This window comes from Toxorhynchites rutilus, chromosome 1 (assembly GCF_029784135.1).
Source record: "Toxorhynchites rutilus septentrionalis strain SRP chromosome 1, ASM2978413v1, whole genome shotgun sequence".
NCBI classification, from domain to species: domain Eukaryota; kingdom Metazoa; phylum Arthropoda; class Insecta; order Diptera; family Culicidae; genus Toxorhynchites; species Toxorhynchites rutilus.
The window spans coordinates 140,841,859-140,860,121 of record NC_073744.1 but is presented as its reverse complement, the minus strand read 5'-3'; the positions used below and the strand labels follow the sequence as shown (position 1 = coordinate 140,860,121).

Below are 18,263 nucleotides of genomic sequence, written 5' to 3'. Positions count from 1 at the left end.
AATCAGATAAAAACAAACAAAAAAGACAAATCAGTTCGTGGTGTTTATTTTATCCGAATTTTCTTTGGCGGATTGTTACAATGATTATGAGAGTTAAACATTTCCAACGTACAAATACTTATTTACACATAATTTTCAGCACCATTTTCTTAGCCTCACGTCTTGATATCTTTCCAGACGGAGTCATGGGAAGGTTTTCGACGAAGTAAACTCCACCTCGTATATGTTTATAGTAGGGCATTTTTTCTTCGACAGTTCTAATGATAGACTCCGCCGTGGGCAATTCGTGTTCTCCACTGGACCGGATAACCACAGCTGTTACTAAATCGTCTCCTTGCTCCGGAATTCCAACCACACAAGCCGTCGCCACTCCGGGCACTTTCAGCACGACACTCTCTATCTCGCTTGGTGATATCTGATAATTATCATACGTGAGGACATCCTTCTTCCTGTCGACCACATACAGCATTCCATCATCATCACACCAACCTATGTCCCCGGTGTGGAGCCATCCCTCTTCGTCCAATGTTGCTTTGGTGGCTGCCTCATTTTTATAATACCCCAGGAACATGTATTTCGCTTTTGTACAGATCTCTCCTTGTTGACCATTTTCAAGCGGGTTCCCCTCGTCGTCTACAATCTTGATCTCTATTCCTTCCTTTAGGAATCCTACAGAGCCCGGTCGGTAATGCTTACCATTGGAGAAGCTCACCAGGGTTGCAATCTCCGACAATCCATACACCACCTCCATATATCTACCCGGCATCAACTTCTCAAATGATTCCTTCAGCTGTGCTGGCACCAAAGCGCCTCCACAGTGAATCATTCGGATGCTGGAAAACACGGTCTCCAATGCCAACGGGTTTTTTACGATAGCAAAGGCGTGCACAGGAGGAAAAAAAGCGACAGACACCTGGAAGCGTTCAATGATCTCCATTGCTAGCTCCGGGCTGGGCATTTGTCGAGTGATAACACGCGTCGTACCCCAAATTGTCCCACCCAGCACCATCGTCAGTCCAGAAAGCCAGTACAGAGAACTGAAGGCGAACAGTTTGTCGCTGGAGTGAAGCTCGGCGAAATTGGCCACCTGAACGATACAAATCGTGTGCGACAAGCAGACTGCCTTGGAGCGACCCGTCGTTCCGGAGGTGCAGATAAGTATCGCCAGTTTCTTGGGTGGATCTTCGAGGTGGACAGGACTGGAATGGAACAAAATATGAGTATTATTTCTAATAGAAAATCTGAATCTGAATCACAATAACAAACTGTTATGAATTAATACTAAAAATAAAAAAATGAGGAGGTTATATCTATGATATAACCGCAAGGTTGACGTGGGACAAAATATTGTGTTAATAAGCATTTGTATTGTATTGATATTATTTGAACAATTGCCATGTAAGATCAATTCATGCATTGTTATAGATTATGTTCTTCGTTACAAGTAAATTTGATGACCGTCCTTTTACGTTTAATATGATGCCTAGGACTAGCAAAATATGTGAACGGAGGATTTGTCAAACGACTATTGTATTTTATATTTCCCTCTGAAATTATTATATCTCTCATGTTTGCGTAGTTCTCGAAAAAGATTCACCTCTAGTATCTGAAATGACGATTTTCCCAAGCTTCTCAGTTTAAAAGTACGTTTTAGTGAAACATATTCCTGTCTGCACAAAGACATGCGAGTACAAAAGTACACGTACACTTTTCTTACACGTGTTTTGGTTCATCTTCTATTTTTGCCTATTGCAAAAATTGATCAAAGAATCTGTGTCAAATTTGGTGTGAAAAACAAAACTAAGTGCGCGAACACATTCCGAATGTTGATTGTGACGTCTGGTGAACCTTGGAGCGAAACAACGTTTTTCGGAGTTCGATAAAATGTGCTCGGAGGGTCGAAAAGAAGTAAACGACGCAAAGCGTGCCGGAAGCCAGAAAACGCCAACAACTGAAATCGATATACAGTCAATCGCAAAATTGAGTATACAACTCGTGCTGGTTTGTTATTGTTGAGTTTTTCGGGGTTAATAAATAAAAAATAAATAAAATGGTCACATTTCTACTTCATGTTTAAAATACAAACAAAAAATATCCAATTAAGACGTTTCAAAATTGAGAGTCCAGTTCAAGTTTTTTTTAAAACGAAAATTGAAATCAGTTCAGAAATGTTAAGAAATGTTAAATGATAACAAATATCAATCCCCTAGTATTTGGTATGGCCCCACTTTGGCGTCCAGCACTTCATGCAAGGACCGAGGCGAGATTTCTGGTCACTGTAGACGGAAGTACCTCCCAGATCACCGTAATCGTCGTTTTGAGTTCCGCTTCGTTCCCTGAGTTTTGATGGATGGATGGTTCGTGATTTCCCACCATATATACTCAATAGTGTTCGAGTTTGGTGACTTCGGAGGTGATTTGAGTTGATTGGGACATAATAGAGAAGGAATTCCAGCACCACGAAGTCAGTTTGCTTCGGATCATTATTCTGTTAAAAGTAGTAATCACGCGTTAGACCGAATTTCTGACCGGGAGACTGCAGGTTACGTTTCAGGAAGATCAATGAGGCCATCTTGTCCATCGCCGAATCGATAAACACCATGGTTCCAGTTCCAGAAGCCGTCAATGTACCATGCATCATCTGACTACCGCCGCCGTGTTTTACTGTAAAAACCAAATGCTGAATCTGAAGCACTGATCCTGGTTTCTTCCACGCCATCTGTCTTCCATTCGATTCAAAGATATTGGTTTTGGGCTAATTCGTATAAAAGACCTTGTTCCAGAACTCCTTAGGTCTGTTTACATATGCCTTAGCAAACTGTAGTGGTTTTCGACGTAGGACTACGTCTTCCATTTCTATACTGGGGTGTAAATTCAAAGTTTCGAAAACGAAAACGTTACGCCGGAGAACGAGATTTTGAACGTTAATAGATCCTAAACAACTGAACGAAATGGTATGATAAACACTTCATTTGGAAGATAAAATGTCTATGCGTTATATACTTGTCACTTTTTGATCCAAAAACTTGTTTCAATAGCCTTAAAATTGATTTCAAAACAGGCTATTGAAACCATCAATCGGTATATAAGCGAGCGCCGCTCGGACAACCACTCAGTTATACTTGAACAGCGATTGGAGCATGTTGTCGCTGTTGTGGCGAAGCTGACTTCGTTCATCATGGAAGCGCTGATGAATGGTGTCACCAAGAGCCTGTTTGTGCACCTTAGGCCAAAAGGGAATCAATCGGGAGAAGAGTAACGCCACTGAAAAGGCGACCAAGAGAGTACCAGCATCGAAAATTGGTTCCTTTTGATGCATCGGAGCAGCCGCCACACACACATACACGTGCGCAACTCTTTTCGTTTGGTGGTTATCGAGTTATCGAGTTATCGAGCTCTCGTTTTCGAATTCCCCCAAATATTCATTTATTCATTCATTCAGAATGAATTCATATTCAACTTCAAACAAATGATCACTAAATCAACGATAGTCCTACGTCAACCTTGCGCTTATACCACAGATATAACCCACTTTCTGTTTTTTTCATATTCACCTTTGAGGTGTAATACTTTTCACGGCCAACAAGACCTCTCCTCAGATTGTTCCTGTATGCTGCTCTCCGGACAGTGTCTGCGCAGACAGGTCTTCCAATTATGCCGGCTATTTCGGTAGTCAATTTAGGAATGTTTGTTTTAGGGTGGTTTCGCAATGTATGATTTTCTTTACTGTAGAGTGAGTTCTTCAGACAACAGCTGCTATTTCCTGCAATGTCTTTCCACGACAATTCATACTTATTATCATTGTACGTGTAACAATATCTGTTTCTTTCCTCTAACTTGCCATTTTGATAAAAAAAAAAATCAAACATCAATAAAGAAACAAAAGCCAACACTGCCCAAGCAATGCTTAAATGTTGACACCAATCACTGATGAAAAACTATGGATGGGTTACACCTAGGATATAGCCGCAAGATTGACGTAGGACGTAGGTAGGCTTAGTAATCATTTGAATGTATTGATTAAATTATTGATTAAACCAGTGTTTTTTGACGTAGAACTACGTCTTTCATTAAGGGTGCCAAATCAGAAAACAGGTCACGTTTTTATGAAATAAAGTTAATGTTAATAACTATTTTTGCCGCGAACGGATTTTGGCGGTTTACATACTAAACGAATCGGAAATTCCCTAAGATTTGTTTAATATGCTATACACTAGAATCCTTTGGTTTGTAAATGGTTAAAATTCATGAAAACTTTAAGCGTTTCTATTTTCCCACACATTTGTTCAGTCCATTTGTATGCTTTCCCGAACAGAGCTGTCAATAACGAGCAACTTATCGATGCGCAACGAAGGGGAAATCGTAGGATATAAAGTCACCGTGAACAAAGGAAAAGAAAAAGAATGAAGGGGAATACTTGCCTAGGAATACTCGCTGAGGCAAATTTCATTCGGCATCGGACTGTTGAGTAATCCAGTTCACTTTGCTTTCGCTGCGCTTCGATCTAAGATTGGACCCCACCAGTGGTAATCCAACTTGGATATCGTCGTGTGGTTTTTTCAGTTCATTTTTGGCGTTATTCGTATCGTGTGTTTTTCTTTCCGCGTCATAAATTGGACGCTTCGCGTAGTGTGTGATGAACAAGAAGAAGAGGCAGGCAGGCTCGAGTACTGCAAAAAACGAACGCATTGCCGGGGGCAATAAAATTTCGAGGCAAGCGTCATCTAATGATGCACGCGATGTTGGTGCAGTAAAAAGTGCTCGCACTGAACCGAGCCTTCGCATCGAACAGCAGAAAAAGGAGGCGACTTCGGCGCGTCGGTCGAAAATGTAAACACCGTTACCCAGGCAGCAACCAGCTCCCCCCGCTGGTGGTGAACGCGGTTGCTCTTGACAAACTAATCAGCGAATTCGCATCGATGGGTGTTACAGCAGAGTCTTTTTCCAAGCAGTGAACATTGTTTGTTTTCCGTCATCATAAAGGCTTCGATGGTGCTTTTGACATTGCATGAATGTATTAAACTGACGTTATGGCGAAGCAGGCGTTAAGGTTGTGCGCCAAAAAATCATTTGGGGAATACCAAGCATCTTGAATGTCGTACTGGAATGTTATAAGTAATTTGGGTTCGCGTGCCAGTCGCAAAACTGCCTTCAACTAGAATTGCATTTGCACTAGTCTTGATCATAATGCTACGGTTTTCGAGGTTGTTGATATTAAAAAAAGAGTTTATTTCGCTTGTTTAATCACCAAGAAAGTGAATGTCGTTCTGGAATTTTGTATGTGATAAGGTTTCGCTTGCCAGTAGCAAACCTTCCTCCACTAAGGGTGACAGCTGCGCTCATCTCGAGTATGAGAAAGTAATGCAACTTTTTTCGAGGCCAGTAATATAAAAAAAGTGTTTCTTTTGAGAATAGCGCAAAATGATGAGAAGTGTTTATATTCCTAGTAGTTTCAAGCCACCAATGTATGACTCTGTATGCATGCTATGGCGAATGCTTGTTTGGCGCTTGGTTTACGTTGTACGAACGATGCCTGGAGGTGCAATTCCACTGAGGCAATACTAAATAACATGTAGCATGATATTTGATACTTGCAAATGTTGTTATTGTTGTTGTTTCCTCGCGGTGCCAAAGATATATTGATATAATCGACTGTAACCGAGTCTATGTCAATTGCGAAAAAGGCCACCGGAATAGCGTTCGAGGTAAATTTTCAATGCATTGACATGAAATAAATTGCGACATACGATCAGCTAGTGTATTGTTCTGCGAAGGCAAGAATGAATCAATTATCGTCAACTGATTCTACAATGAAAAAAACATTTCAAAGATTGTTCTACTAAGCAGTTGTTTCTAAAATTTCACAGCATTATGGAATAATATCCGAAGGTTTAAACAAGCGACTTTTATAATATAACAGCCTAGTTCTACGTCAACAAAGCGGTCGTATCTTGGACACAACCTCCTATATTTTTTTTCTATGCAACATTTTCCGAATTCAATTGCCAACAAATCCCAATTTAGGTCAATTCCTGCATTCTGACGCAAGAATGGCTAAACGATCAATGTATTTTACATTTCCCGCTGAAGTTATTGCATCTCCCAAATGAACGTACTTCTTGAACCGCAAATTTGCTTAATTTGATGAGCTAGAGGCGCTCAATCTTGATTTTGACATGTAAGTTGAACACATATTTTGCCAAACGATACACGTAGATGTTCAGTGAGCTGTAGACATGAAAGGATATCTTCCAATGGAGTCCTAAATTACCGAATTGAAGCGTTGTGTTCATACCGCTTTTAAAGTACGCACACACTCCGGAGTGCAAAAACGCATGCGGGTACAAAAGTACCCGAATACAAAATACAAATACCCAAACAATTCTCCAAACAATAACCGGAACATGGTGGGGTGCCCATCCAGGAGACCTCATTCAGTTATACAAAACAACGTATTATCAGTGTTAGAATATGGCAGTTTTTGCTTCCGATCAGCTGCCAGGATTCATATTCTCAAGCTAGAGAGGATACAATATCGTTGCTTGCGTATAGCCATGGGGTGTTTGCATTCGACACATACGATGAGTCTCGAAGTTTTGGCAGGAGTACCCCCGCTTACTCTTCGGTTCACAGAATTATCCTACAGATTTCTCATCCGTTGCAAGATCATGAATCCATTGGTGATTGATAACTTCGAAAATCTACTCCAACTGATTCCTCAGTCAAGTTTTATGTCTTTATACCATGAGTACCTTACCCACGACGTGCACCCTTCACCAGGCATCTCTAACCAAGTTTGCTTCCCATACTTTTGCAATTCCTCTGTCATTTTTTATCTGTCCATGCGACAAAAAATCCATGGAATCCCAGATCATCTACGCTCCGATTATATTCCGCCGATATTTTCGGCAGAATATGGGAAAGTTAGATCTGATAAAATGTTCTTTACTGACGGTTCATTCATAAACGGGTCCACTGGCTTCGGCATCTTCAATGAAAACTCCAGTGCCTCTTTCAAACTCAAAGAACCTTGTTCCGTGTATGTCGCTGAACTGGGAGCGATATACTACGCACTGGTGATCATTGAAACATTGGCCATCGACCACTATTTTATTTTTTCAGACAGTCTCAGCTCAATAGAGGCAATCCGCTCAATGAAGGTTGATAAACGCTCATCTTATTTCCTAACTAGAATAAGACAACTATTGAGTGTTTTGGTCGAAAAATTATTCAAGATTACCTTAGCATGGGTTCCCTCTCATTGTTCGATTCCGGGGAATGAGAAAGCGGACTCGCTAGCTAAGGTGGGCGCTTTAGAAGGCACACTTTTTGAAAGGCAAATTGCTTATAATGAATTTTTCCACATTCCTCGTCAGTACACGCTCGTAAGTTGGCAGCGCATGTGCCAACTGATGAGTTGAGTTCGGTCGTTGGTTACACACGATTATCCCTAAGGTCTCGACGAGTGCATGGTTCAAGGGATTGAATGTAGGTCGTGATTTCATTCGCGTGATATCTCGGCTTATGTCCAATCACTACAACCTAAACGCGCATCTCTAGCGCATTGGGCTCGCAGCAAACAATCTTTGTGATTGTGGCGATGGCTACCACGACATCGAGCATGTTGTCTGGTCGTGTATCCGGTTCCATGCTGCTCGCTCTCAGCTCTCTAGAGCACTGAGAGCACAAGGCAGACAATCGGAGATCCCCGTCCGGGATATCTTAGGTAGCCGTGATCCAGATCTTCTGCTTCGCCTATACCTGTTCCTCAGAAACGCCGATGTCAACGTTTAATGATGTTTCCTCGTTGTGTCCCCGTTTTATATCCCTCCTATCCGATCGATAAACTTTTACTTAGTCGCGGCAATACATACACACACTCTTTACAGATGCACGGGCCAAAGGTTGTGCAGTCCACTGATCATTCAACAAGAGCCAAAGGTTGTACCGCTCATGACAACTCTACACGAGCTGATGATTGCGCCGGCTAGTGACCATTCTATCCTGGATTCCTCGAGTCGAGAAAGACGCACCACGCTAGATATGGGGTACATACTAGGGGGGCGTTGCTGATTAATGGTCAGCTGTATCCCAATAGGAAGTATCCCGTGTCGGGCACACGTACAGAGCATTGGAGACAGCAACATCCGAATTACGAAAACACTTGTAATACTAACCTCGAGCCAACCGCGAGTAATCGGTTACAGTTGAATTTCACTCGTTGGGCTATCTTTAGTTGGGCTTCGATTTAGTTGGGCTCCCGTTCGTTGGGCTATAGCCCAACTAAATCTAAGACAAACGTCAATTCTGACAACGTAAAATTTTTTTCGAGGGGCTCGTGGATGGTGTTTTTAGGTTTAAAATAAATTTTAAATGAATCAGTGAAATAAATAAAATCGAATATTATTCAACAAAAACAATATTTATTTTAAACGTTTCAAACAAAATTAAACAAACCACGTAAATTCATTTTCAACAAAATGGTAGAGTTCTTCAACATGCTCGTTTTAGCCATTCAACTTCAGTGATTTTCGAACGTAGCGCGTTCAAACGGCATACTTCTGCAACATCATGCTTCATATAGCGAACTAGGCAATCAATTGACTTGATTGCATCGCCAAAATCAGGATCTCCGGTACTAGTAATGGAAGTATCAAACGAATTACTTCCATCTTCTGTGTCTACCAACCATTCTTCTTGCATTTCAGGTTGATCTTTCTTGAGAACTGATGACAAAATCTCGTCATCAGAGAACACTTCACTGGTTACCCAATCTGGATTATGATCACCATCATACACCTGATCTTTGATCCACAGATCAATATCTTGCTCAGATGTTTTTGTTCCTGCCAAACTGTCAATCCTGGACACAAGCGCTTTGAAGTCATCATCGGCCGCTTTCGAGTCTACATTAACAGCATCCTCCGGCAAACCATCGATCAATTTCTTCCACGAATTACGTATAGTTTTGTCAGATATCTCCTCCCAAGAGGTTGCCAACCACGATATACACTGTTGAAGATTAATCTTCTTCAATCGTTCTTCGAAACTAAAGAGGAAAGTACATAAATAAAACCTCAATTAGAATTTGAATTTAAATTTTGAAAAAGCACAGACGAAAAACTATCGTGCGCATAGTTTTGTGTTTATATTTGGAATTAATTACAAAAATTTAATGTTTAATATTTGGAAATTTACCTTAAGTGTTCGTTTTCCAGAATTAATGCGAGCATCAGTTTTCTTTTATACTTTCGCTTGATTGCATTGATGACCGCTTGGTCCATCGGCTGGCATTCAGCAGTTACATTTGGTGGGAAGTAGATCACTTGAATCAGTCCATCGTCACTCTGTAGAGATTCGTCAACGTCATAATGACTGGTGCAATTATCAAGAACCAGCAATGCCTTTGGCTCCAATCCTCTCTCGGCCGAAAATTTTCGAACAGCGGGGACAAACTCTTCGTGGAACCATTGACGGAACAACAGTCTGGTCATCCAAGCCTTTTTGGAATGATTATATGAAACGGGAAGTTCTTCGATGTTGATTCCTCGTGGTTTTGCAGCAGTGCAAATGAAATACAACGGAAGCTTTAGGGAACCATCTATGTTGGAGCAAGGCATAAACGTATACCTTGTCTTGTTTTGCTTCCGTCCGCTTGCCACGGTCTCATCACAGGTAACGACAGAGCGTGTGGCTAGGAGCTTGATGAACAAGGCAGATTCATCTGCATTAAAGACTTGGGATAGTGATAGCTGCATTTCCTGAATCTTCTTCTGTAGAACCTTCTTGAAATTTAGGTACGCTTCAACGTTTACCGATGCCTTTTCTCCTGTTACGGCTTTCACGCGCAATCCAAACCGCTGCTTAAAACGATGCATCCAGCCATCCGAAGCAGAAAAACCGTGCACCGCATAGAGCCCCCGGTCCTGGAACATCTTAAACAGCAGCTCCGCCTTTGCTTTAAGAATATCCACTGTCAACAAAATGTTGGACTGCCGCTGCTGTAAAATCCAGATGTAGAGCTTCTTCCAGCAAAGGGAACGTCTGCTCTTTCAATGTTTTTCGATTATTTACACCATATTCCTTGAACTTGTCCACCGCCTCACGAATTGCTTCTTTCTTTTGGATTATTCTCGTGACCGTAGAAGATCCTACGCCGTACTTCTTCCCAAGAAAGTCATGCGTACCACATCCTGCTTCAAAATCTTCAATTATGCGAACCTTCTCCACCAGCGTCAGGAAATTGCTCCTCCGTTTCCGGTTAACGTTCGTACTGGATCCTTGCAAACCATCCATTTTGAGCCTGGCGATCGAAATGAACGTATATTAAATCTACGCTAATTTTAATATCAAACTTCATTAAGAACTTACCAATTAATCCAACCTAGAACGAAACTCAACCACGAATGAAATAAACGTCAGTGGTGTGAAAACTTTTCTGCGTTTCCCATAACAACAAACAATCGGTGTGACCCTCGATCGATTTTCGACTTTGACAGTTCAGCCCAACGAGTGAAAGTCGTTCACAAATTGGGCTAAGAGCTTAGTGCAACGAGTGAAATTCGACTGTACATATTACTAACATAGATAATATGAAAAATTGCCAAAGTATTGAACTCCCGGCCCCGTGAGGCTAACGCCATATGAGCCTTGATAAAAATATATATTTTGGAAAAAAAAATACAAATACATAAATACATAAATACAAAAAAAATTAAAATAAATTCGAATACAAAATCACCCGCACCTTTTGCAATGCCGATTTCCCCAGGCTTAAAGATTTTGAAATCTGTGTTGGGGAAACTCATTCCGGTCTGTAGAAATGCATGTGAGTACAAAAGTTTGCGAACTTTGCATCTATTTGCAATGCCAATTTCTCCAGTTTTCTTGATTCTGAAGTCTTATATACAGATTCGTTTATATACAAATTTGTGTGATTTCGATAGCCTATTTTCAAAGCAATTTTTAAGCTATTGAAACAAGTTCACGGATCAATAATTAATAAGCATATAACTCTAACATTTTATCTTTTGAATGAAGTGATTATCATACCAATCCTTTCAGTGGGCAAAGAGTTATTAACGTTCAAAACCTTGCACTCCAATCGTCACGCTCTTGTTTTAGAAACTTTGAACTTACGCCCCGGTATCGAAATGAAAGACGTAGTCCTACGTACGCTAATTCGCAAAGAAACTTACAAGACTTATTTGTTTGGAGAAATTTAAGGTGTACACTCAATTTTGCGATGCCCAGAATAGAAATTGTTTTCAAATTTTAGGAATAAACAATTAGCAGAAAACTTTTCTCGGAATTTTATTGCATGTACAGCTAGTTAAATGTGTGAGTAATAAATATGCATCAAAAGAATCAATGTATTCAAAATATTTTATACCAAATAAATTGAAAGTATCGTCAAGTAGCATTTGAACACTCAATTTTGCGATAGACTGTAAGTAATCCGTGGGTATACAAAAATCGTGATACTTTTAGAACAGCTCTCGTAGATAGAGTGGTCCACTCTATCTCATTCCATTAAGCATTTCCATAGCCATAGCCGATTTTGCTTCAGCACTACAAAGGGATTTCTCTAGAGATAGGCAATAGGCAAAAGTCGAAGATGAACCAAAACACGTGTAAGAAAAGCAGTCAAAGTCAAAAATTACCTGAACATTGAAAATAACCATACTTGTCATCATAAGTACCCTAGGTAGTGCGGACTGAATCAAAACGACTGTCAAAAAAGATCCAATTGAAATGTCAAAAGAGATCCAACGATCAGGAGTGTTATTTTTCTTATGATAATCAACACTATAAAAGAGGTATTGTTGTCAAGGGTAAAAATAAGTAAAATTATAAAATGAACGAACTACATTTTTCCGTCAATTGTTTAATTAACCATTGCATCTCTGAAAGAGCATCTCAGCCTTTCACTGAGCAACGCATTATTAATGTCCCCTCTCTTTGTCATAACGTTTTTCCGAACGTAATAAAAACAAACAAAGTCAGAGTCACGTTAATGTTTACTCCTACGATTTGGAAATATTCGATAAAAAGTGGAAGGAAGAGCTGCCAGATGATTTTTAAAAAAAAGTCTGTAAAAACATGTGAATGTCTGTTAAAAATGTGGAAAAGTCTGTAAAAGTGTGCAGATCTATAGAAATGTCTTTTAACGTTAATTTTCACATATTCATTAATACTTTGTACATCACGATGCACGTAAGATTGTATTCTGTATATATATATACAGCCATTAGGGTGCCCATTTCCATTTTAGGGTGATCCCAAAAATAATTTTTTTCCACTTTTTCCCAAAATGCCTTTTTTCAAAAATTTATAACTTTCGAACCACTCAACCGATTTAGATGATCGACATATCAAATTTAAGCCAATGAGCTTTAATTGAGAAATATTTAACTTGCATATAATATGGATCCTATTTTTAATATGGATTGAAAGCTGAGAATGTTTTACATAAAATATCTCGATATCAGAAATGCATTTTTTTTCGTTTTTGAAATATGATTTTTCAAAACTAATCGATGGTTCGAAAAACAATTTTTCCCCATTTTTCCCACTACAAAAAGTCATAACTTTCGAGCTATTGGACCGATTAATATCATCGACATATCAAATTGAAGCTTACGAGTTATTTTTCTTTGAAAAAATATTACTTTTACGAAAAAATTGAATTTTGTTTTTGTAATTATTGATTGAGATAGTTTTTCATAGTTTTCTCGGTTAAAGATAGGAGCGCTATATTTTTTTATATTTTTTATGGAAAGCTGAGCATTATTCACCTAACATATATCGATATCAGAGATGCTATAATTATCGTTTTTAAGTTAGAATTTTGTAAATTTAACATGTTTTAAGTCTTCGATCAATATTCATATGTGACTAAACTAGACCTATGCTACTAGAATCCAATCTTCCCGCAAGTGTGAATTTTGCTTATTGGCTTCAATTCATCTAAATCGGTTCAGTAGTTCAAATGTTATGATTTTTTGCAGAAAGTTATTTTTGGGCAAATGGGGAAAAATGATTTTTTTAAATCATATCTAAAAAACGAAAAAATAGCAACCCTGATATCGAGATATGTTGTGTAAAAAATCCTCAGCTTCCAAGAAAAAATATAAAAAAATATAGCGCCCTCTAGTCCAAAGTCATAAAAAAATAAAAAACGACTACAATCAATAATTACTAAAATATAATTATTTTTTTCGCAAGTTAAATATTTTTTAATAAAAGGCTAGGTCAATTTTATATGTCGATCATCTAAATCGATTCAGTGATTCAAAAGTTATTATTTTCATTTGTCATTTTTGGGAAAACGTGGAAAAAATGATTTTTCGGACCACTTAATAACTTATGTGCTGTAAGTGTGTTTAAATGTTTAAATGTTTCAACGATCTACACATACATACATACACATACATACACATACATACGCGTTGGTTATTTTTATAAAAAACAGTATTTCTCCGTTGATACATTGGACATCCACCAAGGCTTGCGGTCTTGTCGTTGATGCAATTTATAAAAAAATGCAGTGTTCCATCCGCCATGCAAGGCTATACAAGTTTTAGATCACCACACGGCCATGAACCATGTCTGTCGTAAAAATATCGAACAGTAACCCATATTTCGTCATAAGCAGACCCGAAAGCAAATGTAAGTTGTTGAAAATAGAATGAAAATTTTTATTCGATGTTGTTTAAATACTTAGAAGACATAGTCCTGACCTTAACTTAACTATTTTTCAATAAATCTCCTTGCATTTCAGCAAAACAATCTTATCTAGAACAGAAAATAATTATCAGAGACAATTTCGTTCAAGATTTTTCCTTACCTGCAGAGAATGCAATTTTTCATTAATTGTGAATAACCGTATCCTCTCTTTCGTCTGCAATGATGTCAAGGCAAAAGTACTTATGTGTATGAGTTCCAAACTTCATACACACCAGATGGGCCACCCAGAAGGACTGCCGGGCCGCAGGTTGAGTATCGCTGGTCTAACGTCATGTGTATTGATATATACTAAATATAATAACTTTTCTGTATTAAAACTATGGAAAAATGTCATATGGTGAGTCAAATATTTTTGATGTGATGAATGTTTTACAGATATGTCTGTAAATTTACAAACATATTTGTAAATCTGGCATCTCTGGTGGTCTGAAAATTTATTGCAAGAAATCGCTTGAAAACATGCATGAATTTGCTTGGGAATGAAGTGGATTGAGTCCGCACCACTTAGTAAGTACCAACATAATGCCACAAAAAAATCTAGAATCGAATATACGTAACCCGCGTAGATTCGAAAGTCGCGATACTTTTTGAACAGACCTCGTATTTGCAAAGTGGATTCCCCCAGGCACATTGATTGTGAAGTCCGTGTTAGGGAAACACAGCACGGTGGGAACAGATCCGATTTCGTTTCACTGTATATAATCGAATCCTGTCGAGTCAAAAAAAATTTCTTGTTTTTTATGCATAGTTTTTTTTTTTTTGTTTTTTGAATATAATAGAAAATTTTTATTTTTGATTCATTTCCTTGAAGTTAAAAACACCTTTCTCACATGAAAAAAATAAATTTATCCAGAATCTCTCAGGATTGATGATGATTTGATGAAAAAAATCCTTCTACACATATGGTCGAATTTCAACAATGAAAGAGTAATAGAATTTTTTTTTGTGTAGGACTCTGTTTTTCTTAAACTGGCTCTACTTTAAAAAGCACGATATGTAAGATGATTCTGTTGCTCCCGTTTGAAAAATAAGAATGTTTAGTACATGTAGAAGTCATGAAACATCTAAATTAGTGGATTTAAATAGCACTTTGGAAATTAAAAACTAAAAAGATAGTGGTTTTGAAGGTGTTATCATTAATTTTATCCCAAAATTTCATAATAAATCGATTGTTTTTGACATAGGACTACGTCTAACCGGAGTATATGGGGATGAAATGAAAACCTAAACACAGAACATGCAGGAAAAAATAAATGATTTCGAATGCTTAAAACTCGACCTTTCTCAATACATCGAAAAGATGATTGCATCAATTGATAGGAAATATTTCTACGCGTCTATCACAATGATTAAAATGTTATTTTTCATTAGATAATGGTCCTGACAATTTCCAACAAGTCGTCCATACAACGGAAAATGGGCACTTTTACAAAAAGTTTTTCTACCCACAATTTTTTCATGTTATTTTTGAAAAAAATACAACTAATCCTAATTTTGTTTAAAGTCAAGATATAGTGTATTCGACAAAGTTTTAGATTTTATTGAAATATGAGCTTTCGTCGAAGACGTAAACTTTCTATCATTCGAAGGTTCTGAAACATAAGGAGTTTTTGTATGAAGACTCCTGAAAAAAATAATGTTTTACTCGTAACATTTTTGTGTGTAAATTATCGCGTTTGAAATGTTCTTGACATGTTTCTAAAAAGAAAACAAGTTTGTAGAGCATGTAAATCACGATAATTTATACATGGAAATGTTACGAATCAAACATTAATAATAATTTTTCAGAGAAAAACGTGAGAAGTTGTTGTTCGAAAAACTTTTTTCCTGTAAGAGTGCCCATCCTCCAATGTATCAATGACTTGTTGAAAATTGTAAGGGCTATTCATATCTATTTTTCCAGAATTTAAAAAAAACATGTTCTCGAGAGAAATTAATTTTAATTTTCAAAATAGTTCTTTTTCAATAATTTTTTTTTCAAAAATTTGTTTGATGTTTATTAACATAAATAATTACCTTCATTTTATTCATTGACTAAAATGATGTAGGTGTGATAGATTTTGTGTTAGAAATTTTTTGAAGTATAGTGTTTTTTCAACTTTTTTTTCGAAAAATCTTAATTTAATAACTATAAGATCTACAAAATGTTGGTTGAAGAATGAAATGCAGGATATTGTCTAGGTTTTCATTAATAAATATCAAACAGAATTTCAAAAAACAAAAAACAATCCGGATTTTCTCGAGCACACTTCTCAGATGTAGAGCAGAACAGAACATATTGAAAAAATAAATTACTCACATAAACACTTCTTCATTGCCCGTGGGTAGCAATAAATCGTCGACATGTTCGAATCCCTCGACCTTATCACCCAGAACGATTATTTTGGGCGTTAGTGATACCATCTCGCAAGCAACTAACATTTCAGCTAGTGTCTCACTGTCACAGAACACCACCTTCGGCCGCACAATTTCAAGCATATAACTCAAGTCATCCCGTAGAAACGTTGGGTCCAATGCAAGCACTGGAATACCGAGTGCAAAACATGAAAACAGGACCGGTGCCGCGTGTTCTCCGTTCCGAACAGCCATGGCGAACATGTTGTCCCCATCACAGCAGAGTCCTCGCTTCTGTAAATTTTGCGCCAATCTGATTGTCCTGAGCACCATCTCAGCGCCAGTCACTTGGGCACCACTATCGGCGCTTATTTGCACAACTTTTTTCCCGTTCCGTTTGAGGACTGCAAAAATCAGCTCTCCAAGACTTTGGTTCGGATTGAAAACTGACGGCGTGGGGCGTCCACTCCAAACCTTAGTGGTTGCATTGTAGAATGTGAAAATGTCCTTCAGCGGATACATTGTTGGGGAATGGTCTTCTCAAGATGCTTGATCACAATCAACTGAAGTATTATAGCCACTCATATACCGGCAAGGCCTCACATAGTCAATGATGTTAATGAATCAGAGAGGTTTAAAATCCCATAAGTTATCAAATGCAACATGGGAAGCAAACTTAGGCCCTAATTAAATCATAGCTTATCATTTATTATACATATTCTATGGCCTAGAAAATACACGCTTTGTCGAAAATAAGTAAAATGGGGTTTTCCATCATCTAGTTATAAGTGATAAGGATGATAGTCGAACGAACTCATGACCACCATATGTTATATGGATCATTCATATACCGAGTTGGAAATTAGTAGGGGAAGGTGGCCTGAACCGACTCGCTTTGGATATCGGATATGGCGCTACCTGCCGAATTTTTAATGGTGTCAAATGAAAGGTGTCACAACGCTGACAATTTGCTTGAATAGTGATCATTGCTTCAAAAAAGGATGAAACCGATTTATGACTGTATTAAAATGGCGAAAGTGATCGTTTAGATCACCGCCTGTTTCAGTTATAATTTGGTCGCATAAAGTAGGACATTTCTATAAAAAAGGGAAGGATGTCCTTTTGTAGACTTTTCAATAAACTTTTACCCTTTGTATGGCCGTGACAACTATATTGCCACTCACGAAAAATATTTTTTCGTTGTACTTGGAATATTATTTCAATAATTTACTTAACCAAAAACTTCTAAAGGTATTTGGCAATACTCCATTTTTTTTGGGCTGCGTACGATATTAATTTGGGAGTCATTTCTTTGTAACAAAACCACTGCACCGGCAGAAAATTCTATTTAAATTTGTTGAAAACTATAAACGTACTATTTAGGATATGCAGTGTAAGATTATGCAGTTTTTTCAATTAAATTTAATTTTAAATTTGTTCAAATTTTATTTTTTTTCTTTGAAACTCTATACAGTCAACCCTCCTATAAAGCGGTACTCTTAAAGCGCGGTTTCCGTTCAAAAACGTCCCATCAATTCTTTTCGTGCAACCAATGCTTGATTTTAACTGGATATGTTTATATAAACATTCAAGATAATCTCTTAGCCGTTTACGATATGCTGCAAAATTAGCTGTCATTGCTGCAAAATTAGCTGTCATTGCCAAACCTATCAAACTACTTGATGAGCTTAAGGCAGATCTACGGAAAAAGGTGCTCCCGTTTGGTTATTAAGCAGGGTTAGAGGAGCGGTAGAAAACAGTACGGCAGAAAGCGGAAGGGGGTTTATCTGAAATGTTAAAGAGAAAGGATGATCACAAGAGTTTGAACGAATTCTGCACTCTCTCATTATTTAAGTAGTATTCAGCTGCTGCCAGTACTTTATTCGAAGATAAACGTTTGCAACATGAACTGTTGTAGAGTTCACAAATGTGCACAAGCGTATTGTGTTTTGTTTTCAAAAAATCAGTATACTTTAAAAATGGTTACAGAAATATTGTGCAGATTGAGTATGCGAAGCCACTTCTTTAACTTCAGCATCATCAACGTCCGTAGTCCCCATCTCCACTTTTATCAGAGAAGAACACCCGAATGCAGTTTTGAAATTTGAACATTTAGATGAAAAAATTTAGTTTAGTTTTGACGTAGGACTACGTCTTTGATTTTTATATAGGGGGTCACT

At 37.9% G+C, this 18,263-nt stretch overlaps 2 protein-coding genes across 2 annotated transcripts; both read right to left on the bottom strand.

Annotated features, from left to right (window-relative positions):
- Positions 1 to 2: 2 nt before the first annotated feature.
- Positions 3 to 16,678, bottom strand: LOC129762763 (uncharacterized). The gene is made up of 2 exons (XM_055761287.1): positions 16,049 to 16,678; positions 3 to 1,199 (listed from the first exon to the last, which is right to left on the bottom strand). Exons 1-2 carry the CDS (start codon positions 16,603 to 16,605, stop codon positions 119 to 121), a joined length of 1,638 nt encoding a protein of 545 aa, XP_055617262.1. The 5' UTR covers positions 16,606 to 16,678; the 3' UTR covers positions 3 to 118.
- Positions 8,404 to 10,529, bottom strand: LOC129762764 (jerky protein homolog-like). Its single transcript, XM_055761288.1, has 2 exons — positions 9,199 to 10,529; positions 8,404 to 9,049 (listed from the first exon to the last, which is right to left on the bottom strand). The coding sequence occupies exons 1-2, from the start codon at positions 9,933 to 9,935 to the stop codon at positions 8,494 to 8,496; spliced, it is 1,293 nt and encodes a 430-aa protein (XP_055617263.1). The 5' UTR covers positions 9,936 to 10,529; the 3' UTR covers positions 8,404 to 8,493.
- Positions 16,679 to 18,263: the final 1,585 nt, after the last annotated feature.

Excerpts from the sequence above, each read along its gene's own strand:
- LOC129762764 (XM_055761288.1), bottom strand. The coding sequence starts at position 9,935 with ATGTTCCAGGACCGGGGGCTCTATGCGGTGCACGGTTTTTCTGCTTCG. Across the intron at positions 9,050-9,198 it reads CTGGAAAACGAACACTTAAG|TTTCGAAGAACGATTGAAGA; the intron begins GTAAATTTCCAA and ends TTTCCTCTTTAG.
- LOC129762763 (XM_055761287.1), bottom strand. The coding sequence starts at position 16,605 with ATGTATCCGCTGAAGGACATTTTCACATTCTACAATGCAACCACTAAG. Across the intron at positions 1,200-16,048 it reads GGCAATGAAGAAGTGTTTAT|TCCTGTCCACCTCGAAGATC; the intron begins GTGAGTAATTTA and ends GTTCCATTCCAG.